The sequence below is a fragment of the Exophiala mesophila genome (assembly GCF_000836275.1).
Source record: "Exophiala mesophila strain CBS 40295 unplaced genomic scaffold supercont1.3, whole genome shotgun sequence".
NCBI lineage: Eukaryota > Fungi > Ascomycota > Eurotiomycetes > Chaetothyriales > Herpotrichiellaceae > Exophiala > Exophiala mesophila.
The window spans coordinates 94,003-118,579 of record NW_015622506.1 but is presented as its reverse complement, the minus strand read 5'-3'; the positions used below and the strand labels follow the sequence as shown (position 1 = coordinate 118,579).

Here is a 24,577-nt window from a genome sequence, read left to right as displayed (position 1 = left end):
CTGGGCGCCTTCTGAGATCGGTCTCAGAGGCCCCTCTACAGCAACGTTAGGGGCAGCTGAGATCATACGGAGTAGTTATGGGTTTCGTAAGCGCCCTTGGCTCGGGCTGCTAGCTTCGGTACTGTAGGTGGTCTCCTGTTGAATCCTGCATCATCCAGGCCTTCAATATCCGTAAATTACTTCCCTGTGAGTCTTTTGTTTTCAACACGGCTATTCAGTAGCTGCACGAGAAGCTAGCTTGTGATCTTGACGCATCCAACCCTTATATGGCCTTGGCCGAGTTTCCGGTTCACCTTGGCCCGGAACTGTTATAGCGACATGGGTTAGGCAGAGTCAGTATTCAAAGCCTTTTAGTGCTTGACGGTGCGTAAAAACCGGGTTGAATGGGGCTATTCTTTGTCATTTGGGACGATTTACTACATTACGGGATCAATCCAGAAAGCATACTTAGTGGCTTTCAGGTATTTCCTGTTGTAATCTTCATCTCTGTAGCGTAGAGTTTTATTATTGATTCGTGTGACTCATGAATGTTCTATCCGAAAATCTTTCTCGCAATAATCAGCCCATTGTAACCTCTATTTCTTGACGAGGCTGACCCAGTTGGCCACAGATTGTCCCTCGGAGCCAAAGGCGCCAGAGCCTGCTTGCGATAGCACATGAGATTCCGCAATTGGAGCGACCTTGGTCCAAACAGTGCCAGACACGACCTTAACGAACTGCCAGCCTCCAAGCTCGGTCTGCTTCATGGCGACCCCAGCGGGTGCCGAGTCAGTTTGCGGGGCGGCCTCGGCATCTTTGGGCTTGCCTCTTGATGGGTCGGAATCCTGGAAGAGCTCCTCGACGTTCTTCACGGCGACACTTTGGCTGGAAGGACCTTCGGCAAAGCACGCCGCTGCCAATCCCTTGACGCTCAGACGTTCCTTGACCGACTGTGTCACGGTGGGATCCGTAAAGTGCCAGGCGGCAATGGCCAAGATGAGCACCGCCGCACAGTACAGGACTTGCAAGCCCAGGAGAATGAACAAAGGAACCATGGGAACTCTGGTAGCACCATATGCATTGTCCCGTGTCTGTTCCAGAATATTGGAAGTTGGATCAAGCACGCCAGCAATCATTGACATGGCGCATCGTGAAAACCGTGTGCCCCAGGCATCTGCCAGGTGATCCGAGTTGTTTGTTCTTGCAATCTCAGTCGAAATCGAGTCCAAGCACAACGATGCTGCAGGTAGACCCGAAACAAATGGATACGAGACCACTCCTCCCAAGTCGGCTGGTGCAAGGACCTGCTCCCAGTTTTGGATCTTGCTACCGTTGATGACGGAGAACGTGACATCGTAAATGGTGGCGGTGCAATTCAACATCCACGCGTAATTCCAGTAATAGTCATAATAAATCTCCGTATCGTTGTCCCACGATTGCGAGAGACCGTCTTCGTTCCAAGTAGCGGGTGTTTGCCAGCCAATCGACCAAGCGCCGAAATGGAGTGGGTTCGTAAAAGAGGCAAATTCAGAGTCGGCGACCTGGCTGGACAATGCTGCATCAGAAGCAAATGAAATTCCGGCCATGGTACCGCCAATATGGGTGGTTTGGTTGAAATGGGCCGCGCTAGTTGCGCCGTTGGAGAGGAGACTTCCACGGAACCCAGAGCTGCAGTTGAAATCATACTCGACATCAATGTAGCCTGGATATTCCGCATCAAGGGGAAGACATTCCGACGTCATTGGGGTGCATTGGGTCTCAATGGCGATGGACTTTGTTCTGAAATCTCGATTGTGGTCGTACATTTGGTCTGCCATGAAACGAATCTCACGCGACGTGTTGGCTGGTCGATAATACCATACCTCGTTCACGTCCGAGATATCGTTCATGGTAGCAATCGACTCTTCAGCTCCCCAGATGAAGAAGACAGACTGGTTGGTTTTCTGGGAATTCTCGACCCAATCCAGATTACATGGTAACATCCGTCCATCCAAGCCGACTCCTTGCTCAGCCGCCTTTTCGCAGCCTAGCTGCCTGCCCCACAGAGAAGTGGTTTCCGTCTTGTTCAAGAGAACCACCTTGACTGGTGTGACAGTCGTGCTGAACCACGTATCAGCAATTGGAATAACGATCCTGAATGTGATGTTAGCCACGTTGGTTTCTCGGACGAAAGAGATCTCACCCAAGAGTAGTGACAATGACCAACGCCGCAAATGCGTGAGTTATTGGGGAAATCCATCTCTGCTTCTTCTTGACATGAAAGTGAACACAGTCTTTGATCGGGGCAAAACTGTTCCCTCCCAACAGCTGTATGAGGATGGAAAGCTGATGAGGCGACAACAAGTCCCCCTGCGTCTGCTCTTGAGACATTTTGATGATTTGACGTGCAGCGAAGAAAGACACCAAGGCCATGATGGTGCTCGACAGGTAAGGAATAATCTTGCTCGACAAAGAAGCCACTGCGGTCAACGAGGAAGGGTTGAAGTCGATATAAAAGGCTGCATTGCCGCCACGCTTCTTCCAGTCGTTCAGAGTGGCCCAAACACCGCTGACACTCGTGGTTAAAGCCGTGCTGCTTCGTAGTTCTGGCCAGCCTCGGTCAAGGTCGACAAGGTTCACGAAGATGATACCAAGAACAGCACCAACGATCGACAAGATTGTCAGACATGGTATGGCTGCACCAAAAATGATTGAGAAGAAGGCACCATCCATACGCTCTGGTTCACAGCACTGAGAGTTGTGGGGCGCATCTGCTTGCGAGTCATCTAAAGGGACGACTTCGCTCACCGTCGCCTGTGGCGGCGAGACCTTGGTCTTCTCATCAACATCAGCCATAGTGAAAAGCCTCCGTAGGAAGAAGTTGGGAACCGATCCTGATGGTCATAGGAGTTGACCACAAAAGCCATTTTGAGGCAGGCTCACCAGGGTAATAAAGCCTCACCCTGAGGTCAAGCTAGTCGTGACAGTGAAAACATCATTATGGCTGTCAGCCAGCCGCAAAGTGTCTCATTTGCATGCCATGCGAGACTCTGGACGCACCGAAGTGAATGGTCTGGATGAAAGGACCCCACCATCGAAGGTCGAGACATCGCTATCAAGTATAGTCGACGCCTCGGCTCCATTACGGAGTACTGTACCAACCGGCTCCTGTCCTTGCCTCCATATCTTATGAGTCTAATCGGTGCCACAAGGTGGCTATTCCCTCTCCAGCCGACGTGAGTCCGAAAAAGAATCGTGCCTCGCTACAAGCGGAGGAAGCTTTACATCGCCAACCAATCCAACATTTGGGCATGGAGTTTCGTGCGAGACAGCCAAGAAATCTAGAACGCCAGCCCGATGGCCCCAACCGTTCGCCTATCGAGATGCTGAGGAGCAGACCTCGACCTTTTTCTTCCTCAACGTACCCTTGGCAAAGATCTTTAGGCGAATGTCAGCTAGGTGAAGTTTTTTTTTCAATCAGGGGCAGATAAATCATGGATTACCAGCTGCAACCGGCAATCTGGTCGTACATTCTTGTCAATTTTCGTTAGGTAGACCCAGTAGACAAAACTCATAAAGTTATTTTAGTAACCCACCGGGCAGAACGCACGGCCCAAGGCGCCCGAGCAGCCCTCGCCCCTCGTGCTCTCGGAAAGCGGCCAATGACGCACCGTGGCGAGATCCCGGCATCGTCCATGACTATCTCACGTTTTGAATACATCGTACTTCCTAGACTCGTCAAGCACAATGAGAGCAAGGTAATCATGTTGCTTATTGACGACTCAAGACGTGTGGCAAGCCAGATTGTTAATGTCTGGAAACTGTTGGGTCTGTATACCCAAGTTAGTGACGTATTGCCTCGACAATAATGGCGCTTGGCCTTGTCTTTTTTGTGATTGGAATAATGGAATAAATACTAGGTAGGTATACTCCCTCGGTTACAACTGGCCAACGACATACTTCATCCTCACAACCGCATTTCATCGACAAATCCTTCGCCTGAACCCTTGGTCTCTCATGGAGGTCCCAACTGCATCGTCATCCTACACTGAAGATCCGCCGGGCTCTGGGCTCTACCAAAGACCTCTCACAGATGGCGAACGCGGCATGATTTTTGGGATTGAGCAACCAAGCATTCGCGAACTCATCCGAATTCACACATTCGCCGACTTTCGCTCCTCTCAACCCACTGAGAAGGTCATACCTGCAGTCCGTAACGCGTGGAAGGCTCTACGCTTGCTCAAGTCTCCAGATATCGCCACCACATTCGGCGACGGCTTTAAACGGTATCGGCCATGTATGGGGTTGGAGCTGGACCAGTGGTTGGAACAGACGTTTTTGGTTGCGGAACCAAAGAGTACCACGGAAGATGTGGTCAGGGAAATGCAAAGCAATCGAGACTATCTTCCTGTGTTGTATCTAGTGCCGCAATCAAATGCAGGTGAAGCTTTCTGCGGCTCGCTTATCCTGTTCATCAGCCACTGGAGGACCGAGGCCGCAGGAACGTTCAAGATGCTCGATCAAATATTTGACTACACGGACGACTTGCTTCACGGGACAGTGACAAGCCAAGCTCTGAACAGTCATACTCTTGGAAGCGAGGTCCATCTCCTCACGCCTAGCCTCGAAGATATTCTTATGCCCGACAAGGAATCCACGGATGCATCAAAAACGCGAGTGCGACAGCACTTTGATAACTTTAATGCTCATCTACCACAGCTTGACTTTCCTGTACAAGGAGACGTGGGCAATCCTCCTTCAAGCACCAAGCTTTCGCGGCGGAGATACACGACAGCCTCGACTAGTGGACTCGTTGGAGAGTGTAGATCACATTCAATCTCCTTGACTGCGGCAATCCACTCAGCATATCTGTCTGCAGTTTGGTCGATTGCCAGTCCCGATAGCCGGCAGAAGAACTATGCCAGCTTGATGCCAGCACAAGTGCGCACGAGGCTGCCCAAGTCATCCCCTTATCGATCTCAAGGTTGCTGGTCGGCGGCACAGTTCCTCATGCTGACGGCTCGAGTTGGGCAAGATTATATGTCACGGGCGAAGAGTCTCAAGTCTCAATACACTCTAGCAGACCAACAAACCTGGCTCTTTGAAGATACACGTGAGACAAGTGCTCAAATGCTAAATCATCTAGCTAGCATGCACGCCGCGCCAGCCAGTATGCCGTGGATCACAAGCCATGGAGTTCTGGACCGGGAGATTCTCATGGCGCGCCATGGTGACCTACAGGTCGACGATGTTTTCGTCTTTGCTGATCCTTTGGGGCCTGGCGTAGTCTTTGGCCTGTGGTCCTTCAAGGGGATGTTGAATCTCGAGATTCACTGGAATAAAAGCTTTCATAGTGATCAAGTGATAGAAAGTGTGCTGGATGGGATTGAACAAGTGATAGACCAGGAGCTCGGGATCCAGCTGGAGCTCGACGAGAAGTTCCTCCTTGAGTTCTGATTGGGCCATCATGGATTCTTTGCATCGGTTGGCACGTCTGCAGCTGATGTAGGCTTTTATATAGGACGACATATTCTGCAATGGAACCATATCATGAAAAGACACAGCGTGATCAATAACGTCTTGCGGATTAACAGATAAGAGAGGGTCAAGTAAACGGGGTTTTGATTATGAACTTTGGCTAGCCTTCGCTACGCCAGGTTGCTTTCAAATCGCAAGGTCGCAAAGCCTGTTCGAATTGCCGTAGCAAACTCGCGCAACTTGGCGTGTGCAGCGCATTCCTTGTCGTAGTAAACAAAGTCTTCTTCAGACTTGAAGACTGTTATGGACACTAGGGTATAACCTTGAGCTCGTTCTTCGGTGTGGTTTGCGATGCGATGGGCCTCATTCGAGACGATATAAGGCGCTCCATTCTACAGCAGACAGCAGTTAGAGAGGATGGCATGCCTTAAGTAGGGGGCAGGCATCGCGACATAAAGTTCATACCTTGGTCGCCGTGGATCGTAGGATATCGTACTGCTCGAGAAGTGCTGAAACATCCTCCTCCTTGGGAATCTTGAACAGAGTAATTCGTTTGACGTAATTGGACGACATGACGGGGGAGGGACAGAATTTATATAGAGATATATGTATGTATGTATTTTAGAATAATATTTGAATTCAAATTTCCATTCTTGAGAATGCAGAGAGCGAGAGTTTCTCAAGGGAAACGAAAAAATAATGAGCAGAGATATACTCCATACCACTCAGACATCTATTTTCCGCATTTCCGCACCCAGTGGAGGTTTTGACGAACGACTACACTCAGTTTCTGAATTGGTGGACATGATTGGAAACCTGGTTCTTGCTACCAATATCAACCTGTGAGGGGAGATGACACTCTCGGACCGTGACCAGCGGTAGTCATAGTAGTGAATTGAGTCACCCGGTACGTGGTGGAGATGGGTAGGTACTTTTAGTCTCGAGCCGGGACTTGAACTTGGAGATGCTCAGTAGATGGGAGCGAAGTCGGCGTTTCCTCTCCTTGAATCAAGCAAACGCTCGTCTGTTGTGTGAATATCGGCCAGAGTCGGTGGGATGATCCTTGGCACTCTATTGGGGGTGTTGCGTCTGGTAAGCGACAATAGGGAAGAAAAATAGGCATATTATGGGCATTGACCCCCTAGAGTGCCACCCGGGTCGACTACTTACAGGCATGATCACGTCGCTCGTTAGTTAAACATATGACCAGTGATAGGCAAGTACTAGGCACCTCTGTGCGCAGTACCACGCCACCAGACTTGGCCAAATATGGTTTAGTGGCCAAACTGCAACCTTCATCCTCGCCTGATATCGTAACTTGGATTCTTCGTCATTTCAGACCCTTCTCTCAGTCAACATCCTCCTCACCTCACTCGTGCCTGTCGTCGGTCTCATCTCGACTTGACCTCATCTCTCGAGGGTTCCTGTCGGATTGCTCACCACCACAGCGATGCTCAACCACTCCCTGCGCCGGGTGGCGCGCACTTGTTCCACAACCTCTTCACCAGCCGCTCCAGCCCGCCCAACAACGCCCGCCGTTGCTTCCTTCACATCGTATGCTCACCAGAGACGGCACTCTTCTTCTAAGCCTCCTGTTCCTCCTAACAATGGCTCTACCACCCTCCCCAATGCTGTCAAGCAAGTCGCTTCTCCTGCTTCCGACTCCAAACGCGCTGCCGCCGACTTGAGGTTATCAAGACGAAAGATAGCAAAGGAGGCAAAGGCCGATTCTCAGTACTACAACTGGACAACGACTCTTCCCAGCGTCCCAAGCTTACAACACTTGAATCCCAAAGGTCAGTCGAGTGTGAACCATCTGCGTCTGACCGTGATCTTAACACTAGCACAGATGTCTATGTTGCCGCCTTCTTCGGCACCCACCGACCCATCTCCATATCAGGACCTATAACCCCAGAGGCCTCCATGGACAACATCGATAAGATGTTCCAGCCTAAGCCCAAAAGAACCCGTCCTGTTCCCCAGGAAGTCATCTATACCTTATCATCCACACTGGAAAACCTCGATGAGCAAATCTCCTCCAAACGAGCCTCTCACACCGCCGAGCAAAAAGCACACCTGATTAAAGCCTTGGTATCGGGTAATGCCAACCTTGACCCCGACCAAACACATCATCTCGATGGAAACCCTCAATCAATGGCCATTCAAGGCGGAAATGTCAAGATTGCGCTGCAAGAGATTGCCAGACGTTTCCGGCCCTACAATGCTCCGCCCGCGCCCACTCCTGCCCAGGATATTGAGCCTGGATCTTCAGAGGTACAAGATGCTGCCGCAGAGGAAATGCAAGCCCAAGCCCTCGAGACGGAGGTTCAAGAGCAGGAATACGATCTGTATATTGAACAGGCCGTCCTGAACGTGCCAAAGGGCTCTGCCCTACGTACTGGTGACTTTTTCACCAGCCACGAAGCTCGTCTCGCTGAGATTGAGCACCCTCTACAGTCCTATGAGATTGAGAATCCCGAGAATCCTTATCATATCCAGGATCCCTCTATTCAACCGTCCATGGGCCGTCGTCGAGGCCCTGGGCTTTACCGAATTACCAACCGAAGCAGGACACCGACCATGATGGCGATAAGTGTCAAGAGGCAAAGGCGACTGAAGATGAAGAAGCACAAGTTCAAGAAATTGACTCGTCGAGTCCGCAACCTGAAGATGCGCCAGGGCAAGATCTGAACTCTCGCCCCCGTTGTCTGCGTGGATGAAAGAGAACATGGTTGCAGTGCGGATGCTGTAGCTGGCAATCATTCGTCTTGGCCCTCTAGTCGCTGCATTGTTACGGAGGCGTTATTGCGGGAGGAAAGGCACTCCTGCATATGCATCAATCGTTTTGCGATTTGCTCACTTGGTTCATGGCATTGCTCTTCGTCTCCAGGCGTGGCAATGCAATGCTGCAACGAACCAAACACATCATAAACTCAATCCATACATTCTCCACGGATTCTTCTCTCTCCTGTTTGGCGTTTACATAGATAGTTGTCCGTTCACTGCCTACGATGGGCAGAGCATCGTGCCAGCCTTACGCGTGTAGAGTCAGGGAACATGGCATTGCCGCAGTCTACCAAAGGAGACTATTCCAGCTGATAATACAATCTCTCTGATGTTGCAATAATGACCAATATTCCTCGTCGCGAAGGACCAGGCGTCCGCATGCTTGACATGCCCGATTTCTTCTTCTCCTTCTTCCCCTTCTTTACCCCGTGTACAGAGATCCCATCATCAGTCACCGCTGGCTGATCTCCAGGATAGGATATTCCCCTCCGGCTTGGTCACAGTGCATGGCATGTTTGTTGGTATTGGATCGAGTCACGAACCAACAACTCAGATATGTTTGGTCTCTACAGTCGAGTTGCTCAGAGGAACAGCCTACAAATTCCGCCCACAGCGACCTCGTGAAATCATACAAAATACAAAAAAGCATTATCTATTTGCCCTAACATTGTACGTGACAGATGCTCACGTATCGCTCCACACCACGTGTGCACCCAGAGGCTAATCCTCCCATCCCTGTTACCACCATTTGCGAGCATCAACCCTGATGACGCGCTTGCAAAGATAATACAATCCTTCGACCGAGAAACACAGAACCACTTGGTACCAAGGGGGTAACTCGGTCTCGCATGTTGTCAGCACGGTAATCGTAACCGGCTGGCCTCCACTCTTGTAGGAGAATGGAGTGCCGGTATTCTTGCCATTCGTGTCTCACTTATAACCCATCTCCGAAAGCTGCTCCTGGCTATCGTGTTCATGGATGTGGTCCCCAAAAATGCTTCATCGGAGCCATCTGGCTCACATCTGTTATTGTCCACGAACAGGAGTCTGAGACCAGCCATCTAGCAATGGACATCAGTCTGGGCTTTCGAGTTCATCAACAGGGCAACGATCAGGCCGTAAAGACCCAGGACTTCGGCGAAAATGAGGATAAGGATCATGCCGACGAACAGACGAGGTTGTTGCGCAGTGCCACGGACGCCGGCATCACCCACAATGCCAATGGCGAAGCCAGCAGCAAGACCTGACAGACCCACTGACAGACCAGCACCAAGCTGGATGAAGCTCGTGAAGAGGGCCTCCTTTTGAGAAAGATTGTCGGAGATCAGGACGGAAACCACCAAGCCGTAGATACCAATGATACCAGCCATGATGACAGGGACAATGTCTGTTTTGGGTTGTCAGGACTAGGGAATACGTTGAAGTGATTAAACGGCGAGCATACTCTTGACGATAAGATCGGGTCGTAGAACACCCATGGCAGAGATACCAACACCAGACTTTGCAGTTCCATATGCGGCACCGAAGCAAGTGAAGACAATGGCCGAGGTACAGCCCATTGCTCCGAAGAAGGGCTAGAAGCATATCTGATCAGTATATTTGGACGTCTCGTGGCTGGGAGCTTGGAGAAGAAGGCGCAGGGAGGTATTGGAATCGTGCTTTATGGATAGGGTGAAATCAAAGGGGAGGCATACCGCATAGACGGGACTGTAGAGAATGAAGTGTCAGCATGTTAATTCAATCAAGAATTTTGTTGTTGACGTGATGGCATCGCGTAGCGAAGCAGCTGCTAACAGGAGGTAGCTGGGAGGAATGGGGTCTAGGACATTGAGGTTGCCTGCATTGATAGATGGGAGGCAAACTTACCAAAGATCTGAAGACATTTTGGAGGAGATGTGGTTATTGCAAGGGGATGAGAGTCTCGAGGTTGAAGTTGAGGCGAGGAGGTTGATGAGATTGATGGGACAAAGGGTAGTGGGTGAGCTCGATCTGAAGGAGGATGATTGAGATGATGATGATGCTGGAGTTGGCGGCGCTGGTGTCCTTTCTTCTTCTTGGTTGGAGATTGAGCTTCGACCAACCAAACGAGCACCTTCCCTCGCTCAAACCCCCTCGACTAGGGGAATGGTCTTGGCAAAGATAGTTAGCAGCCACACTGGCACACGCTAGTACAGTTAGTTACTCGGAAGGGAATAAAAGAAAGTTAGCCGAGTGCATCTAAAACTTTTTGATTCCATCCGCAAAGACCTGGGTTTTTTGTGTCTGCGACGATTACTTTCTCATCCTCTCCTCCAACACCTCCTCAAAGGGCGAGCCAACGCAAGGAACCCTTTCCACGGCCTCGGAACTCAAATTCTCCTCGACCTCCTCCATCTTCCTTGCCCTGAGCCGTTACGCATTCTATACCAACCTCGATCTTCCATCAAACCCATCGTTTTCTATTCGCGTTGAGATACCCCATATCGCGGTTTCTTTCAAGTGAATAAAATGGCCGAACCAAATGCTGCTTGGCCTATCGCCGATGAGGCTTTGTCGCAGAAGATTCTGGACATCACTCAACAAGCAAGTCATTACCGACAGCTGAAAAAAGGCGCCAACGAGGCTACCAAGACGTAAGTTTCCCGCCGCGCTCACCCAGTGTTGCCGGGTGTCGTACAGTTCTGCTTATGTTCAACGCTAATCCTTCTCTCTGCGTAGGCTAAATCGAGGCACCTCTGAGATCGTTGTGCTCGCTGCTGACACTAGCCCTTTGGCAATCTTGTTGCACATTCCCCTCTTGTGCGAGGACAAGAACGTACCCTACGTCTATGTGTAAGTGATACAAGTCATTTGTGTTATCAGTATTTCATAATCCCATACAGAGCTTGACTTGCTGACATCTTTTGTTTCGTCCAATAGGCCAAGCAAGGCTGCTCTCGGCCGTGCGTGTGGTGTGTCACGCCCGGTAATCGCAGCCAGTATCACCACGAACGAATCGAGCGACCTGACCCCCCAGATTCGAGAACTCAAGAACCGTGTTGAGCGTCTGATGATCTAGGTAGTGGAACAGTTGGTGGCCTACAGACACTTGCTATGTGCTACGCATGATGTATAATAGTCCACAATCCCGGTGCTATGATACGGACCAGGTTCGGGGAAGCCCCAGCCGCTAGTTGAGTGGAGCGTGGCGAAACTCTTGAATAGGGCAAGAACTTTATGCTACATAGATGGCAATAACAAATGGGCTTCGAGCTCTGTGAAGCATGTTGGTCCCTTCTCTTTCATCTCTTTTAAAACCCCTAAGAGATCCACTCAAAGGCTGCGCCATGAGACATGATTCTTCACGACAATCCGACCCTAAGACCGTCCTTCGCAAACATGGCTCAAGCGTATTGACTGGCAGACAATTCAGATCCTTGAGGTCGAGGCACGGTCTGATCGTGTTGTGTCTGCGCTGTCGACCCCTTTGGGTACTCGTGTACAGAGATGACGGTACCATGCGGTGGCGCGAATCCGGCGTCATCGCCCTTGGTATTGCGGAAGACAGTTGCGCAGAGAACCCCGAAGCTAACCCCGAATAGAAGACTATGAACGAGCAGTGAGCATAAACTTGACAACTGGTCATGCATGGCGCGGGTGAGGCGACAAGGGCGAGAGGGAGAAGTAGAGGACAGTCTACTTACAATTCTCCAGCGCCCAAACCAGCGCATGCTCTGGTGAGGTCTACCATCAATTTACTCTGATCATAGACCTCGGTTGCCTCACCATACGTGAGACCGATGGCGGTGAGGACGACGCCCAGCTTGCGACTATCGTCTGCGAGCAGAGCAAAGGCAACGAGCCACCACAGAGTACTGAAGCCGTCCAAAGTGGTAAGAATGAGGACTGGACGAACTGCCAGTCTCAGGCGAGGGATCACGAATCTGGCAAGGGGCAAATAGACGATGGTCCAGGCAAAGGCAAACCAGACGAAGCCAAAGGACGGGAAGGGTGTGACCTGTAATCATCAGCGTCCAGAGCACGAGGTGCCCTGCCGGACTTTTCAGCTCTGGCTTACCAGATATGTTGGATCCAGACCGCCGAGATATTTATGAGCTGCCACTGCGCTGAGAACAAGAATGAGCACAGCCAGGGCCAGCTGAGCGATGCGAACAAAGCGCAACCAACCCGGCAGTGGTGGGGACAGGCTCTGGTATGGTTGAGTCATCTTGAGCCAAGTCTGTCCTGACAGATGAGGAGAGAGGACGATAATGATTGAACAGGTGTGAACAGTCCAAGAGAGCAGAGTAATGATGCAGGTAAGAACTGAAGTCGAGGGACCAGAGTGCCTTAAAACCTCAGCAGACCTTGTCGACTGGCCCTGGTTATGGAAGAGCCTGGGTCGGTGCTGACTTGCAAGTCTTGCATGATACCTGCACTTGGTTGAGCCAAACCCTAGCGAGCTAAGAGTGCAATCAGGCTCGAAATTCGATTCTGGCAATCGAGCAACGTTGTAGACCCTGTTAGATGGTCAATTGGCCAGATGAGGAGGTCGAAAGGGGCAAGGAGGTGTTGGCTGAATATTGACAAGTGACCAAGGGTGGTGATGAAAGAAGTAATTGGCTATCAAGAGCCTTTCTCCAGTCAACGCGACATACTTATTGATCTTTCGGGCGCTTGTAGGTTGTCAGGCTGCGTGAGGAAGCAGGCAATGTCCTTGTCTAGTTGCAACACCCGCCTTGACTCATTTACTCATCAGGCGGTTTGTGTCCAGGTTTTATAGTGGCCAAGGCCTGGTTGGTCGAAAGGCGGATTCACATCAGGCTGTAGCCTGTCAGTTGAAACAGTGGCTTTGATTGACAGGACGAGAACATGAGATTCCCGCAAAGATGGACCAGGGGAACAGGATGAAAGGACAGCCTTGTCCTGGGTCCGTGTTGAAGAGACGAGTCACAATGGGGGCCAAAGGAGGACCCTGTGACGGATGTATGGTTGGATTGAGATTCTACCCCCCTTTTGCGAGTACAGTAGCAGTTTGGTTCCGAGGATGGATGGCCTGTTGTGATGGGCGTGTGTTACGTGGAGAGGCATGCACATTGCCTGTCCAGATGATCAGGATGGGTGGCTGGCTGATGTAGCAATCCCACGAGATCGTTTCAAGTTTAGCTCAAACGGTTCGCTTCGCAGTTCGGCTATGAATGTTTACGCACGAGTCGATCGATTTGATCGGTAGATCTGAGGTAGATCTGACATGCGACGCTTTCTCTTTCATCATCAAACCAAAAAGTCGATTGACTTGTTGACAAAGGTGAGGAGAGAGATAAGCAACAAGGAAAAAACAAAGAGGAAAAGGGTATCTCTGTTCATGTTTGGGGTATCAGTTGAAAACCGTAAAGGTTTCCACGAGTACATGGGTTAAAGATCGCAGACGAAGTGGTCCTCTATTTGATCCTGGCCGAACAAGAAGGAGGCAACCAACAAATATGAGGTATCATTCCAATCTCAAAGAGAGGGAGGATGTATACTCATTCCTTGTTAAGCAGCGCCACAATATCCTTTTCTATGCTTTCAGGCTTGGTGGTGCTTGCATATCTCTGGACGACCTGGCCGTCTTTTCCGACCAAGAACTTTTCAAAATTCCATTTCACTCTCTTCAGGCCGAGGAGACCAGGCTTCTCATTTTTGAGCCACTCGAAGACAGGTTCCGCTTTGTCACCGTTGACATTGGTCTTGCCAAGGACGGGGAAGGAAACGCCATAGTTGACCTGGCAGAATTCTTGAATCTGATCGTCTGACCCGGGGTCTTGGCCGCCAAACTGGTTGCAGGGGAAACCCAGAATGATGAACTGATCGGGGTACTTCTTCTGCAGGTTCTGGTACAGGGCTTCAAGGCCTTGGAATTGGGGAGTGAAACCACATTTGGAGGCGGTGTTGACGGCCAGGACAACCTTGCCCTTATGTTGGGACAGTGGATAGTCTTGACTCTTTTTGTCTTTGGGAGTGAAGGTGAAGAAAGAAGTGGCGGAAGCCATTATGGACGAGTGGTTTGGGTGCAACCCAGGGGTAGTGGAATTGTAGCGTGGGCGATCGATGAAGCGGATAGCCGCGGGGGAGGTTGTGAGAACACGTGGGAGGATAACCGAGAGTATTGGGACTTGAGGATGGCCGCAGCGAGATCGAGTAGTTTGGATTATGAGACGGTCAGTGAACATTGAGAATGGGAGGAGATGGAACGAAGGAGAAGACAGCCCCGAGACTTAATACTCTCAGAGCCTACCTAGGTAAGTAAGGTAGGGTAGGTTGGCATGGATCGTTTGTTGTGGGAGAGTGACCGAGTGGCGTGGAATGATGTGTGCAGGTTAGGGAGGAAAGCATGACTGCGACTACGACTACAACTGCTACTGCGACTACTGCGAGACTGTGATGGCGACAATGACTGTAACCACGTCTGTGCCATGACCATCCAACATCCATGGGCACGCCTGTGAAGGTTTCTGATGGCCCCCTCGGCCCTCGTTGGGGTTTTGGTGCCTGCACAACTTTCTATTGTGTCGCTTGACCAGATGTCGTTTCAAAGATCCCGAGGTTCCTTGAGGCTTGGATGGGTGACGCCATGATTGACTTGCTCATTGATTGAACAGATGGATAGAGTGGAGGCTTGGTCACTCCGACTGGTTGGTCGAAGATCCCCTCGGGCTTGAAAGATGGTGACGAGTGTTGAACCCGGGGGAAGCCTAGGCACCCAGGCACCCAATCCATGCCATCCTTGCCTTAGGTACCCAAGGCACCTAGGTACTACCTTAGTAACTTAGATAACTTATCTCTCATGAACAAAGTCCGAGCTGCAGGAGCTTCCAAATACTTTCTTAGTTCAAAGCTCGCTAAATGCGAAACTGAAACTCTTCGGGGTCAACCCCCGAGAAACCCCTCCTCTGGCAATCCTTCTCAGGCTGTTAACGCCGTTGATCATTATTAGTTGTGAATACCAAGTCAAGCCAGTACTTCAATATCTCAAAATTATCAAATAGCCTAGAGCGTTAGGAGAGATAATCTTTCCTTTGCTATGACAAATAGCGTATCAATCGCCTTTGTGCTCCCTTTCTCAGTTCTTCTCAAGGTCAACGCTCGAAGACTCGGTTGCTTATTGGGTAATGGAGGTTATACTCCGTACATACTCCGTAGGTAGTCACGCCTAGCGCCTGTCGCTTGTCGCCTACCAGTGCAGCAGCTACTCCGTAAGCTACACACGTGATATCTCAATTCTCACGTGACTGGTCTGCATCACCTCATAGCCCCAGTCATCAATCACCTTCATGTCTACCATGTTCCCAACTTTGATAATGTTGACCTGCCTGCGCCTTCAACCTTGCACACCTTGTTACTAGCTACCACAGACCATGGCCAGACTCTCATAATTCCTCGTCGACCTCGCCTTTTCACATGTCATGGCCCCAGACCTGACATTCCAGGTCCTTGAGACACCCCTCGAACTCATTCTCGTTCGAGGCTGACCCTGGGTCATCAACCATTGGCTCGGGATTTCTGCTTCATTTCCTCTACCAACCCTTTTTCCACCTGTCGTCTCGAAATTCTATTTTCGCTCACCAGCCCTATCATTCGCTCCTATACCCTTGTATCCTAGAGAAGTGCGGGGTGGACCACCTCTTCTGCGATGCTTGTGGTTATGGTTGTCCATGTGAGCACGGACGACCAGTCGACGTAATCAAGAGGTATTTTCACCAGAGGCATCATTTGGCGACACGAAGTATATCAAAGCAATCACATACAACTACCCGTGCCTTCCTCGCAAGCGCTCCTCTTGCTGTCCCTCTTCCTGTCTCGCACTCCTTCTCGAGAGCATTTACTGACTCGTCTCATATCTCTATCCATCCTTGATCGAATGAATCCCAGTTCACCCTCAAATTGTTCGATCAACCAATCCATTGTAAACATCTATTCGCCTGAGACTCGAGCCTAGGCGCCATTGACTAATCCTCCGCCTATTCCACCCTCGTACCCGCCCCCAGCACCCACCAAATACATCAGATCCAGCCGAATCTGCATTCTCACCAAACCTTGATCGATTCAAGCAACCGAGTGCTTAGGTCATCCAATCGTCCACGAATCTTGATCACGTTAGTCGGAAATTCATCTCTACGAACCAGACATCCGTTCGCACTACCCGATCTGGTCGACTACGAGTAGAGAACCCCGGACACTGCAACACGACGACTAAGCTGCCCCCACTTTAACCATTTGTCCAATCATTCCACCATGTCTGGCGCCTTTACCATGCCGCATGCCCTGACCGGTGGTGCCGGCTACAAAGCAAACGGTAGCTACGACGAATTTCTACGCCGGCATTCGGGGTTCTACAGACGACACAGTGCGGCGAGTAACGCCATGGAAGATGACCGGCGTGCCTCGCTGAATACCGACGCGAACGCCGCCGCCGCCCAGCAGGCTGTGGAAAATGTTGCCAATGCCAACAGGCGTGGTTCCGTTACCATTGCTGGCGGCGGCGCTGCAACCGCTAATGCGAGAAAGGGAAGTGTCGCCGTAGCCAGCGACGTCACCAGAAAAGACAGTATCTTCGGACTTGAGGCTACTGGTGGCACTCGCCTGAACGAAAATCGTCGGCCCAGTACCTCCTTGGCCAGTGATCTCTATCACAAGATCAAGGGTGAAAAGTGATGTCCTCTCTTGACACGGCACATGGACCTACTCCACTGCCTTGATCCTTACTCCACGCGCCATCAATGATCGATTGGTCATTTGCTTTCAATAGGCAGCTGGTCAGAAGCTGAGAGCAGAGGCAGAGGATAATATTAGGAGATTAAGTAGGGTTGCCTGAGCCGGTGTAATGTCAAGATTCCACACTTTCTCTACCCGCTGCATGTCTCGTTCTACGATGCGCGGCGCAGACTGAGTACAATAATGAATATCCTACGCATCTGGTCGACCCATGGTGTTATGCAGATGAATTGATACCTTGTCCAGTGCCATATAGGCCCTGATCCTCCAACGTGCGTTCGTGACTAAGTTGCCGCATGCCGTGGACAACTCATTTTGTCAACCGCTGACTCAACACAATTTCATTCCACATAGCTCCTTATGTAACCAAGGTGCCTGGGACATTACAGTGTATACTTCTCCCCGCCTTCCAGAGTGGGCCGTACTGATCGGTGCATATAGTCGAACTCGCTTCCCTGCACCACGCCGTCCCAGATCCAAGATCCCAAGTCCCAGGTCCCAGGTCCCAGGTACTAGTTTCCAGTCCCAGTGTCTACTTGGGTAGCCTCAGACGATTAACCTATCGTCCCTATCCTTCTTCTCTTTACGATTAGCCTCTCGCCGCTTTGCTCACCCTCGACTTACCTGCCGTTCCCTGAGGTCGACCTAAGCACTTGGTCTTCGTTCTTCCTCTTTAATCGCAATATCGAAAAGTCATCTCTGCAACTCAGGTGGGGTTCATCTTTCTCTTTTTGGCTGCCATTCTTTTTTGCTGCTCTCCTTGTATCTAGGCATGATGCGGCAGTGTATTTGCTCAGTGATGCTCAGCTAAAGGATTCAGTCATACCTCAGGCTAAAGCGGCCTTCGCTCATCCACTCAGATCGAACCGGACCTTACATAGCAGTTGGGGTTTTCGCTCTCGAGTAATTGAGGTAGATACTATGCAACCATACATCTCTCGCCCCAGCCTTGATCTGACGTGCCTGCCTGTGTGCCCCATCCATTGTGTCATCCTAGCTCATCTATCCGACTCTCTTATCAGTCGACCAGGTGTTCAGGTGCTCCTTCACTCGCTCGCTACACTAGACTACCTAGGTACACGTATACTGTACCGGCACAGGCACCTGCAGCACAGGGTCCAACGTCCTCCATGTAAGCACGCAGTCAGCCCTCGGCCTTGCGCCACACTCCACACTTACATCGACGAGACTCAACCAGGGACTTCGATCGCTGCCCCTCATCACTGCAACTATAGCGAGCTACTAAAGCATGACAATGTGCGGCCTATTGAACTCTGTTCGTTCGTTATTATGGTATCTTCAGCTTTCAATCCCCGTACAGACAGATCCCACGGCAAAGTGTGATCCTGCCCTCCTCTTTCCACATCAGACGCTCTCATTTTTGTCGAATCACGGCCTACCCTGTACAAGAAACTCCTCCCCGCTGTTTGGCTCCAATGAATGCACATGAAAACCTTTCCCCTATGCGACACAGGACTGACAATGTCCGAAAGAACAAGGAGAAACAACTTTGAGCGGAACCACCTTGACATTTGTGGCGAGCCAGGTATCAAATCTTCCGCCCCGCCTGCGGACCGCTCCCTGGTGCCATCGCTGTCCAAGGCATAACCAACATGCAACCAAGTATTTGCAAAGCCGCAGTGCTGCCATCTGCAAAAAGAACTAGATTGTGCCCGCAATGCAGATTCGCAGATTCTATTGTATGTCCAGTAGTGAAGAGTCCTTGCCTCGACGACTTTCATCTCTCAACGACGTCTTCATGTCCATGGCCAGGCTCTCTGGGCCAATCCCTTTGTGGCAGTCTGAAAGAGTGGACCACTGCAACCGTCCCATCTATCGAGCCGCAGGAAAAGACTCTTTTGTGGCTCTGACCTGATCACAATACAAGTCGCTGAAGATTCTTTTGAATCAAGATATCTTGAACATCCTCCATGGTTGCTTTCAAGAGGTTGGTGTCGGTGGCGTTGGTGAAGTGAATGTAGATCTCGCGATCATTGTTTCGGTTGATTGACCGGAAGCGATTTGCAAAGAATTGTTTGGCAGCCTCCTCGTCACCATCCTTGCCTTGGAAGTCGGGGAAATGTACCGACACTGGCGAGATGGGTAATTTTGCTCGGAATAGATCGATCTTGTTCAAAAACAGGATGATCGGCTTGTCCTTGAACCACTCACCGTTGACCAAAGACTCGAAGAGCATGAGTGCTTCATGCATCTGGTTGGCATTGACGTCTTCCACCAAGCATTGGTCGTATCCCGACAGAGAAGCCATAAACAAAAGGCATTGGACTCCATCGAAGCAGTGGATCCACTTCTTCCGTTCCGATCTTTGCCCACCCACGTCCATCATCCGAAAAGTCATTTCTCGAAGCTCAAAGACTGTCTCGGTGATGCCAGTGGTACGAAGTCGCGCGTGAAGCATATCTTGGTCATCGGGAATCCAGTCCGGCTCAAACATTCGGTTGATGTTCTTGAAGTAGAAGTTCAGGTTGTCGTGGAGAGCAAACTCATGGCCTTTGGTCAGGGCTTTCTGCACCCCCGTATCTCTCCAGAGACCAATCATGGCTTCTTTGACCATTTGATCCTTGAAAGCCTCATGGGCGTCGACATCTGCTTCGGTGTTGGCCAACAGGTCTGCGAATGCCTCACTCTCTTCATTCTCAAAAGCGATTCGCTCATCCCGTATGATCTCGTACAAGACTCGAAAGGCAATGATGAGGTTGGAGTATATTACTGCTCGAACCTGTATCCGTTCATCATCTTGAAAGCCACTCGAGTGTATGATTCGCATCTGCTTGATGATCGTGGACTTTCCTGATTCGCCAGCTCCTATCAACTTGGGGTCAGCAGCGAGACTCGTCCATTCAAAGGACTTGTTGGGGTGACGATACCTAGCAGCAAGATTTTGACAGTTCGGGCCTCTGCTTTTCTGTCTGCTCGGAGTTGTCGTTCAATTCTTGAATTTTGGTGAGACGCCTCCTTCTCTCGAGGGTCAGGCTTTGACCCGGTACAACCCATCTTAACCTGCGTCGATCTTTGTGCCGACGACAAAGGCAGGGATATAGCTGCCCTCGGGTGTTGTAGCTCACTTGGTGTTCATTATTCGGACCAGGGAAAACTAAAAAGGCTTCAGGGTCGAGATCTAAGGGGAAGGTACTGGTGATGACAGGATCGCGAGACTGGCGCCGATGCAGAGGTCAGTACTAGGTCATGAAGAGAATCACGCTCAAAGGGGGGGATGAGAACTCACATGCCACGGGGTTGTCGACAGAGGTAGACGTCGACGAGCAATGTTAGCTCGACGCAGGCGATGATGATTTCTGGATGTTGGTGGTAGTGCGCAAATTATTAGACGAGCCACTGAAGAGTACCTAGGGGAGAGGGAGTGTGGTTTGAGGAGGCTCGCAGCTTGCTCCCATAGAGTCGTCCGAGGGCTGCGAATGGGCCGGGGAAGATGGGATCAAGGTGTGTGAATGGTGGATTTGTGAGAGGGGTCCGCAAGGGGAGTAGGAGCATCCCGGAGGCGGAGGAATTGACCCAAAAGTGACCAGTATGAAAAGGATCTGAGAGTGACAAGTGGAGTTGAAGAGATGACCCTCAGCGACTACGCAGAAGGACTACCGCTACTACTCCAGACGCGAGAGCATGATGGTGGATCGAACGAGGTAACGAACAGTGTTGCCACGACCTGAAGTACCTCCGGAGTACTCTTGACACTGGGCGAAAGTTGCGGATGAACAGTATTAGGCTTGGGCCACTCGGCCGTGGGCGGCCTCCCGAGAGTTAAAGGTCAATTTTAGTGGCACTTAGGAACTCAAGTCGCCGCTGGGCGTACCAAGTGGAACGTGTTAAGTGGAACATAGGCTTTCTCTAGGCACTCATTCGGCTTGGATCGATATGCTGCTAGCCCCGAGAATCCATCAAGGACTGAGCTTGTTTGGTTAGCCATGTCCACCACGAGTCTCAGCCGCCTCGGCACATGGCTTCCACTCGTCCTTGACATCTCGAACCGGCCCATAACACAGACTACAAGCCCATGAACCCTTGGGAGTGGAAGCCGTCCTTCTTGGCCAAGGATCGCAGACTGCATGCGCGTACGAATTTGTTTGCAGATACAGCATGTAGTATCAAGGTTGAAACACTGGCTGCATTTCGAAGAATCCACGTGGAGATGGATTGCTAGAGATAATTATCATCATAGGGGCCACTGGGGTCATTATTGATGTACGGAGTAGGTGATCTGGTTACCGGTGTACGGAGTATTTGGGTGCATTAGGCCACCAACTCCTGGCGCCTGGCTCCTCGACTTAGCCTGACAATTATCCCCTTAAAATGCAGTCTAGCCCCTACATCTCCATTAAACCTTATTAGCCAAGCTATTTCCGTCCACCACACATCTAATCAACAGTTAGATGTGGCACTTTTTGAACAATCATACTTCTAGAACTCTGGTACAGGATCGTCTGATCACATGAACTGCCATCTATGATTGTTAAGGGACTGTAGCAGTGTCACTCCAAACACAGTGCAGAGTCAAGGATCGGCCAAATAACCGGTATTGGAAGTATCAGGACTCCCCCTTTATAAATAGCACCGTAGCTGGAAACACTGGCGTGCTCGCGTAGGAAAAGGGACACTGAGTCTGTTACGCACCAATGCAATCTGCTTTGCCCTGGACACATATTATGAAATTACGACTGATGTGAGATGTCAGAAGATCTGGGAACACAGATCCGGCAAAATAAAAACATCTATGGACCGGAGACTATGGACAATCACCTGCGCTGGCGATGACTCTTGAGTTTGGGATAAGCCGACGCCTCCCACAGCCATTTTCAGAGTCTGGTTTATGACTTCAAACCTCCCGGCTTACCGGCCGATCACTGGCACGTGGCGGTTACGAACAGCCATCATATCTGCCAACTGCACTGACCCAAATGCACCGGCAACAGTAAGGTTCGCGCTTCATGTCAGGGCCCGAGAGGTTTGAGATGACCCTGGTGAGGTGACAATATCTCCCAAAGCCGCATGTGGGTGGCTCAACGCCACGGTTATCATGCGTATCTACAAAGCTAATGAAAGTATCATGTCTACGAATAATAAAAGAATCGCTACTTTAAAAGTAATTCCCTTCCAGACTTGCACTGGCTTACTGCTTCATAACTGACCTCCAGACTCGTATCCTTTTAAGGGGAACAGTGGGTCACGTGGGTCAGGGCCAAGCTTTTCTCAGCTAAAGCCACGTGATGCCACGAGAACTTGGGTCGACATTTCATGGCACCGTACCCCTATAAGGTTCAATAACCTTTGATACACTTTGGTCACTATTGTCATGCCATCCGAGCCTGCTTAAACCTCTATAGAGGCAAGGAAACTCTCACCACTCTCATATCACTTACCTACCTCCTCGTTCACTCCGTTACAATCCTCAGGTATGGAGGAACAATCATTCATTGCTCGTTGTACCAATCGTCTCCCTCCTAATCCACGGCACTGCTAGTGCTGTCATTTCCGAGATCACTGAGGGCATCGCTCAACTCCACTTCAAGGACATTCCATTCGACAGTATCAATTCCAATGCAGGATGAAGATTGGTCTCAGAGGTGTCAAGAGATCCGAGCCTCGCGAGGCCTTCACACCGAACCCTCGAGAAGAAAAAGCTGTCTTCTTATTTGGACATAGCGGCAAAGCCTGCGACTGCATAGGCACGGGATAGGTTCGATAAAGCCAGCGATTGTCTGCTGGACGCGAACGCGATGCTGATGTTCCAGGTATGAGACCACTGACCAGTCAAACAAATCAAGTCGATGCGTATGTAAGAGTGCTTTTCCAGATGGGATCCGGTTAAGATTGCTAGCCCCAAATTCAGCACCTCTGATTCCGCCTGAATGATGACATCATGGTGCCGGGTGTTGTCCTGCATGCGTCGTACCTGCAGAGTGGTAAGGCTGCCTATGCCAGGAGCGGTCGGGGTTGACCGTGAAAGATGTCAAGGCATGGCAATGCAATAGCGAGCTCCTCGTGATCGCAACTGTGAAGACGATAAAAGGTCACCCGGAAAGCTGGTATCGACCACTATACCATGGTGTGTCGGGCTAGGCTAAAGTTGCTGTTTCGAACCCGCCGTTCGATATGTTGTACTCAGTCAGTTTGTAGCCGTTGGAAGTGCACTTCTACGACAATTGAGTCGCTTCAATGGCTTCAAATTGGGCTGCGGACAAGTTCCATATGTTTTGGCAACAGACACCACGAGGTCCTGCACGTAAATTGGTTGTTCTGACCCCTGGCCATTGCGACTTTTCACTCAACAAGGACATCGTGTATGGGTATGCGCTGGATTGGGACACATGACATTCTCAATTGGATCACAGGACAAAGATGCTTTGTCATGGATGATCTGTACACAACTGTTACTACAGTCTCAGGGAGTTACGAAAACAAGCGCACGAGATGGAGGTCCCTAGGAATGCATCCTAGCCGGATATGCAGGTATCCCACATCATCTGGGGCATAAGTATGGCGTAGGCAAGCATATTCAGACTGCACTTTCGAATCAAGTTAAGGTGAATCTCAAGTACTCCGTGTGTCGTCGAAAACTCGGATCTTCAGACATCGAGGTGCCCATGTTGCGAGCAGTGGGGACGAAACGCGGATGATGGAAAGGCTGATAGGCCAGCCTCCTTGCTTTGATAAGCAATTCTATCTGTGATCCTGGCCCCATCTTCGCACGCCGGAAGCCGGCCAGTAATCGACTCTGGGAGCTCGTTGGCGTCAAAAGAGTGGGCGGTAACAAACCAGCGGAAAATGCGATTTTGTATTTCCGATTTGGGAAGGTGCCCAGTATCGCCGGTTGGAATTGAGAGCTCACTCAGCTATCAACAAGTCACCTGCGCCGGTGGCTTTGTTCGTGTTCTGGTGAAGAGGCATCTTGGCGTGCATTGGCGTGACAAGACCAGAGAAACATCCGACACCAATATAATGTTCGGACTTATCTAACCAGGAAGACAATAGAACAGCATGCGAAGGTATTCCATGGCTCCCTTTGAACCGAATTGGCATCTGGAAAGGACGGGCGATAGGCATCGAACAATCAGGGCCGGCCATCCTGATCAGCGACCACAGCCTCCATGGCTAACCGTGCAAGGACCCTCGAGCTCTCGGTGGCCTTGTGGCCTGTTTAGAAGCACTAGGTTTGACTTTGGCACTTCATCTACCCCAGAGAAAACACATGCTCTCTTTCTAGGTCTCAAGAGATACCTGCTGTACGTATACCTGGAACGTATAAACGCTTCTCGTCCACAATCTTGGCTCTACACCTAATAAGTCGCGCTCGCCAGGCACGAGTAGAAGGGTCAGAGGTAAAAGTGGACCATTAGTTGCCCTTGGAACCAAGCCTTTTCGCGATCAGCCGAGGGACGAAGTCTGGTCCGGTCGTTGTCGGCGAGGACAGCCCACCAATGAAACAGGCGATAACCCGTTACTCAAAAGGGTTTGGAGGATCGGTCGCGGCATTCTACTGTATGCATACGCATAGCCAGCCATCGCTTTCAATAGAGTCATGCCAGATGACGAAACGTTTGAGACGCCACAAATTTCCCCTTTGAGAAGGGTGTGGCCCATGGAAACTCGAGCGAATAGTGCACTG

General features: G+C 50.6%; 10 protein-coding genes across 11 annotated transcripts; 4 read left to right on the top strand and 6 right to left on the bottom strand.

Moving 5' to 3' along the window:
* Positions 1-474: 474 nt before the first annotated feature.
* PV10_03706 (uncharacterized protein) lies at positions 475-2,988 on the bottom strand. Its single transcript, XM_016368192.1, has 2 exons — positions 2,162-2,988; positions 475-2,112 (listed from the first exon to the last, which is right to left on the bottom strand). Exons 1-2 carry the CDS (start codon positions 2,812-2,814, stop codon positions 576-578), a joined length of 2,190 nt encoding a protein of 729 aa, XP_016223980.1. The 5' UTR covers positions 2,815-2,988; the 3' UTR covers positions 475-575.
* An 828-nt stretch (positions 2,989-3,816) lies between these two features.
* PV10_03705 (uncharacterized protein) lies at positions 3,817-5,507 on the top strand. The gene has a single exon (XM_016368191.1). It carries the CDS (start codon positions 3,976-3,978, stop codon positions 5,413-5,415), a length of 1,440 nt encoding a protein of 479 aa, XP_016223979.1. The 5' UTR covers positions 3,817-3,975; the 3' UTR covers positions 5,416-5,507.
* On the bottom strand, positions 5,428-6,111 carry PV10_03704 (uncharacterized protein). The gene is made up of 2 exons (XM_016368190.1): positions 5,902-6,111; positions 5,428-5,828 (listed from the first exon to the last, which is right to left on the bottom strand). The coding sequence occupies exons 1-2, from the start codon at positions 6,007-6,009 to the stop codon at positions 5,607-5,609; spliced, it is 330 nt and encodes a 109-aa protein (XP_016223978.1). The 5' UTR covers positions 6,010-6,111; the 3' UTR covers positions 5,428-5,606.
* A 670-nt stretch (positions 6,112-6,781) lies between these two features.
* On the top strand, positions 6,782-8,558 carry PV10_03703 (uncharacterized protein). Its single transcript, XM_016368189.1, has 2 exons — positions 6,782-7,232; positions 7,286-8,558. Exons 1-2 carry the CDS (start codon positions 6,887-6,889, stop codon positions 8,125-8,127), a joined length of 1,188 nt encoding a protein of 395 aa, XP_016223977.1. The 5' UTR covers positions 6,782-6,886; the 3' UTR covers positions 8,128-8,558.
* Positions 8,559-8,852: 294 nt separating this feature from the next.
* PV10_03702 (V-type proton ATPase proteolipid subunit) lies at positions 8,853-10,272 on the bottom strand. Its single transcript, XM_016368188.1, has 4 exons — positions 10,090-10,272; positions 9,918-9,930; positions 9,668-9,797; positions 8,853-9,610 (listed from the first exon to the last, which is right to left on the bottom strand). The coding sequence occupies exons 1-4, from the start codon at positions 10,104-10,106 to the stop codon at positions 9,285-9,287; spliced, it is 486 nt and encodes a 161-aa protein (XP_016223976.1). The 5' UTR covers positions 10,107-10,272; the 3' UTR covers positions 8,853-9,284.
* A 199-nt stretch (positions 10,273-10,471) lies between these two features.
* On the top strand, positions 10,472-11,604 carry PV10_03701 (ribonucleoprotein-associated protein). The gene is made up of 3 exons (XM_016368187.1): positions 10,472-10,835; positions 10,921-11,034; positions 11,122-11,604. The coding sequence occupies exons 1-3, from the start codon at positions 10,711-10,713 to the stop codon at positions 11,258-11,260; spliced, it is 378 nt and encodes a 125-aa protein (XP_016223975.1). The 5' UTR covers positions 10,472-10,710; the 3' UTR covers positions 11,261-11,604.
* Positions 11,410-12,581, bottom strand: PV10_03700 (uncharacterized protein). The gene is made up of 3 exons (XM_016368186.1): positions 12,260-12,581; positions 11,886-12,199; positions 11,410-11,787 (listed from the first exon to the last, which is right to left on the bottom strand). Exons 1-3 carry the CDS (start codon positions 12,407-12,409, stop codon positions 11,586-11,588), a joined length of 666 nt encoding a protein of 221 aa, XP_016223974.1. The 5' UTR covers positions 12,410-12,581; the 3' UTR covers positions 11,410-11,585.
* Positions 12,582-13,520: 939 nt separating this feature from the next.
* On the bottom strand, positions 13,521-14,514 carry PV10_03699 (uncharacterized protein). Its single transcript, XM_016368185.1, has one exon. It carries the CDS (start codon positions 14,391-14,393, stop codon positions 13,707-13,709), a length of 687 nt encoding a protein of 228 aa, XP_016223973.1. The 5' UTR covers positions 14,394-14,514; the 3' UTR covers positions 13,521-13,706.
* Positions 14,515-15,519: 1,005 nt separating this feature from the next.
* On the top strand, positions 15,520-17,203 carry PV10_03698 (uncharacterized protein). Its single transcript, XM_016368184.1, has one exon. The coding sequence runs from the start codon at positions 16,456-16,458 to the stop codon at positions 16,873-16,875; it is 420 nt and encodes a 139-aa protein (XP_016223972.1). The 5' UTR covers positions 15,520-16,455; the 3' UTR covers positions 16,876-17,203.
* Positions 17,204-18,192: 989 nt separating this feature from the next.
* Positions 18,193-20,591, bottom strand: PV10_03697. Of its 2 annotated transcripts, XM_016368182.1 has the most exons (3): positions 20,183-20,591; positions 19,824-20,111; positions 18,193-19,761 (listed from the first exon to the last, which is right to left on the bottom strand). In XM_016368182.1, exons 2-3 carry the CDS (start codon positions 19,948-19,950, stop codon positions 18,812-18,814), a joined length of 1,077 nt encoding a protein of 358 aa, XP_016223970.1. In that variant the 5' UTR covers positions 19,951-20,111; positions 20,183-20,591; the 3' UTR covers positions 18,193-18,811. The 2 variants fall into 2 exon arrangements, with proteins under 2 accessions (XP_016223970.1, XP_016223971.1); XM_016368183.1 differs by having other exon boundaries at positions 18,193-20,111.
* Positions 20,592-24,577: the final 3,986 nt, after the last annotated feature.

Excerpts from the sequence above, each read along its gene's own strand:
- PV10_03701 (XM_016368187.1), top strand. The coding sequence starts at position 10,711 with ATGGCCGAACCAAATGCTGCTTGGCCTATCGCCGATGAGGCTTTGTCG. Across the intron at positions 10,836-10,920 it reads GCCAACGAGGCTACCAAGAC|GCTAAATCGAGGCACCTCTG; the intron begins GTAAGTTTCCCG and ends CTCTCTGCGTAG. Across the intron at positions 11,035-11,121 it reads AACGTACCCTACGTCTATGT|GCCAAGCAAGGCTGCTCTCG; the intron begins GTAAGTGATACA and ends TTCGTCCAATAG.
- PV10_03699 (XM_016368185.1), bottom strand. The coding sequence starts at position 14,393 with ATGTTCACTGACCGTCTCATAATCCAAACTACTCGATCTCGCTGCGGC.
- PV10_03702 (XM_016368188.1), bottom strand. Across the intron at positions 9,611-9,667 it reads ACCCGATCTTATCGTCAAGA|ACATTGTCCCTGTCATCATG; the intron begins GTATGCTCGCCG and ends AACCCAAAACAG.
- PV10_03705 (XM_016368191.1), top strand. The coding sequence starts at position 3,976 with ATGGAGGTCCCAACTGCATCGTCATCCTACACTGAAGATCCGCCGGGC.
- PV10_03698 (XM_016368184.1), top strand. The coding sequence starts at position 16,456 with ATGTCTGGCGCCTTTACCATGCCGCATGCCCTGACCGGTGGTGCCGGC.
- PV10_03703 (XM_016368189.1), top strand. The coding sequence starts at position 6,887 with ATGCTCAACCACTCCCTGCGCCGGGTGGCGCGCACTTGTTCCACAACC. Across the intron at positions 7,233-7,285 it reads ACAACACTTGAATCCCAAAG|ATGTCTATGTTGCCGCCTTC; the intron begins GTCAGTCGAGTG and ends ACACTAGCACAG.
- PV10_03704 (XM_016368190.1), bottom strand. The coding sequence starts at position 6,009 with ATGTCGTCCAATTACGTCAAACGAATTACTCTGTTCAAGATTCCCAAG. Across the intron at positions 5,829-5,901 it reads TACGATCCACGGCGACCAAG|AATGGAGCGCCTTATATCGT; the intron begins GTATGAACTTTA and ends TGTCTGCTGTAG.
- PV10_03700 (XM_016368186.1), bottom strand. The coding sequence starts at position 12,409 with ATGACTCAACCATACCAGAGCCTGTCCCCACCACTGCCGGGTTGGTTG. Across the intron at positions 12,200-12,259 it reads GTCTGGATCCAACATATCTG|GTCACACCCTTCCCGTCCTT; the intron begins GTAAGCCAGAGC and ends TGATGATTACAG. Across the intron at positions 11,788-11,885 it reads GGTTTGGGCGCTGGAGAATT|TCTTCTATTCGGGGTTAGCT; the intron begins GTAAGTAGACTG and ends GCTCGTTCATAG.
- PV10_03706 (XM_016368192.1), bottom strand. The coding sequence starts at position 2,814 with ATGGCTGATGTTGATGAGAAGACCAAGGTCTCGCCGCCACAGGCGACG. Across the intron at positions 2,113-2,161 it reads GTCATTGTCACTACTCTTGG|GATCGTTATTCCAATTGCTG; the intron begins GTGAGATCTCTT and ends CATCACATTCAG.
- PV10_03697 (XM_016368182.1), bottom strand. The coding sequence starts at position 19,950 with ATGGGTTGTACCGGGTCAAAGCCTGACCCTCGAGAGAAGGAGGCGTCT. Across the intron at positions 19,762-19,823 it reads TGTCAAAATCTTGCTGCTAG|GAGCTGGCGAATCAGGAAAG; the intron begins GTATCGTCACCC and ends CCAAGTTGATAG.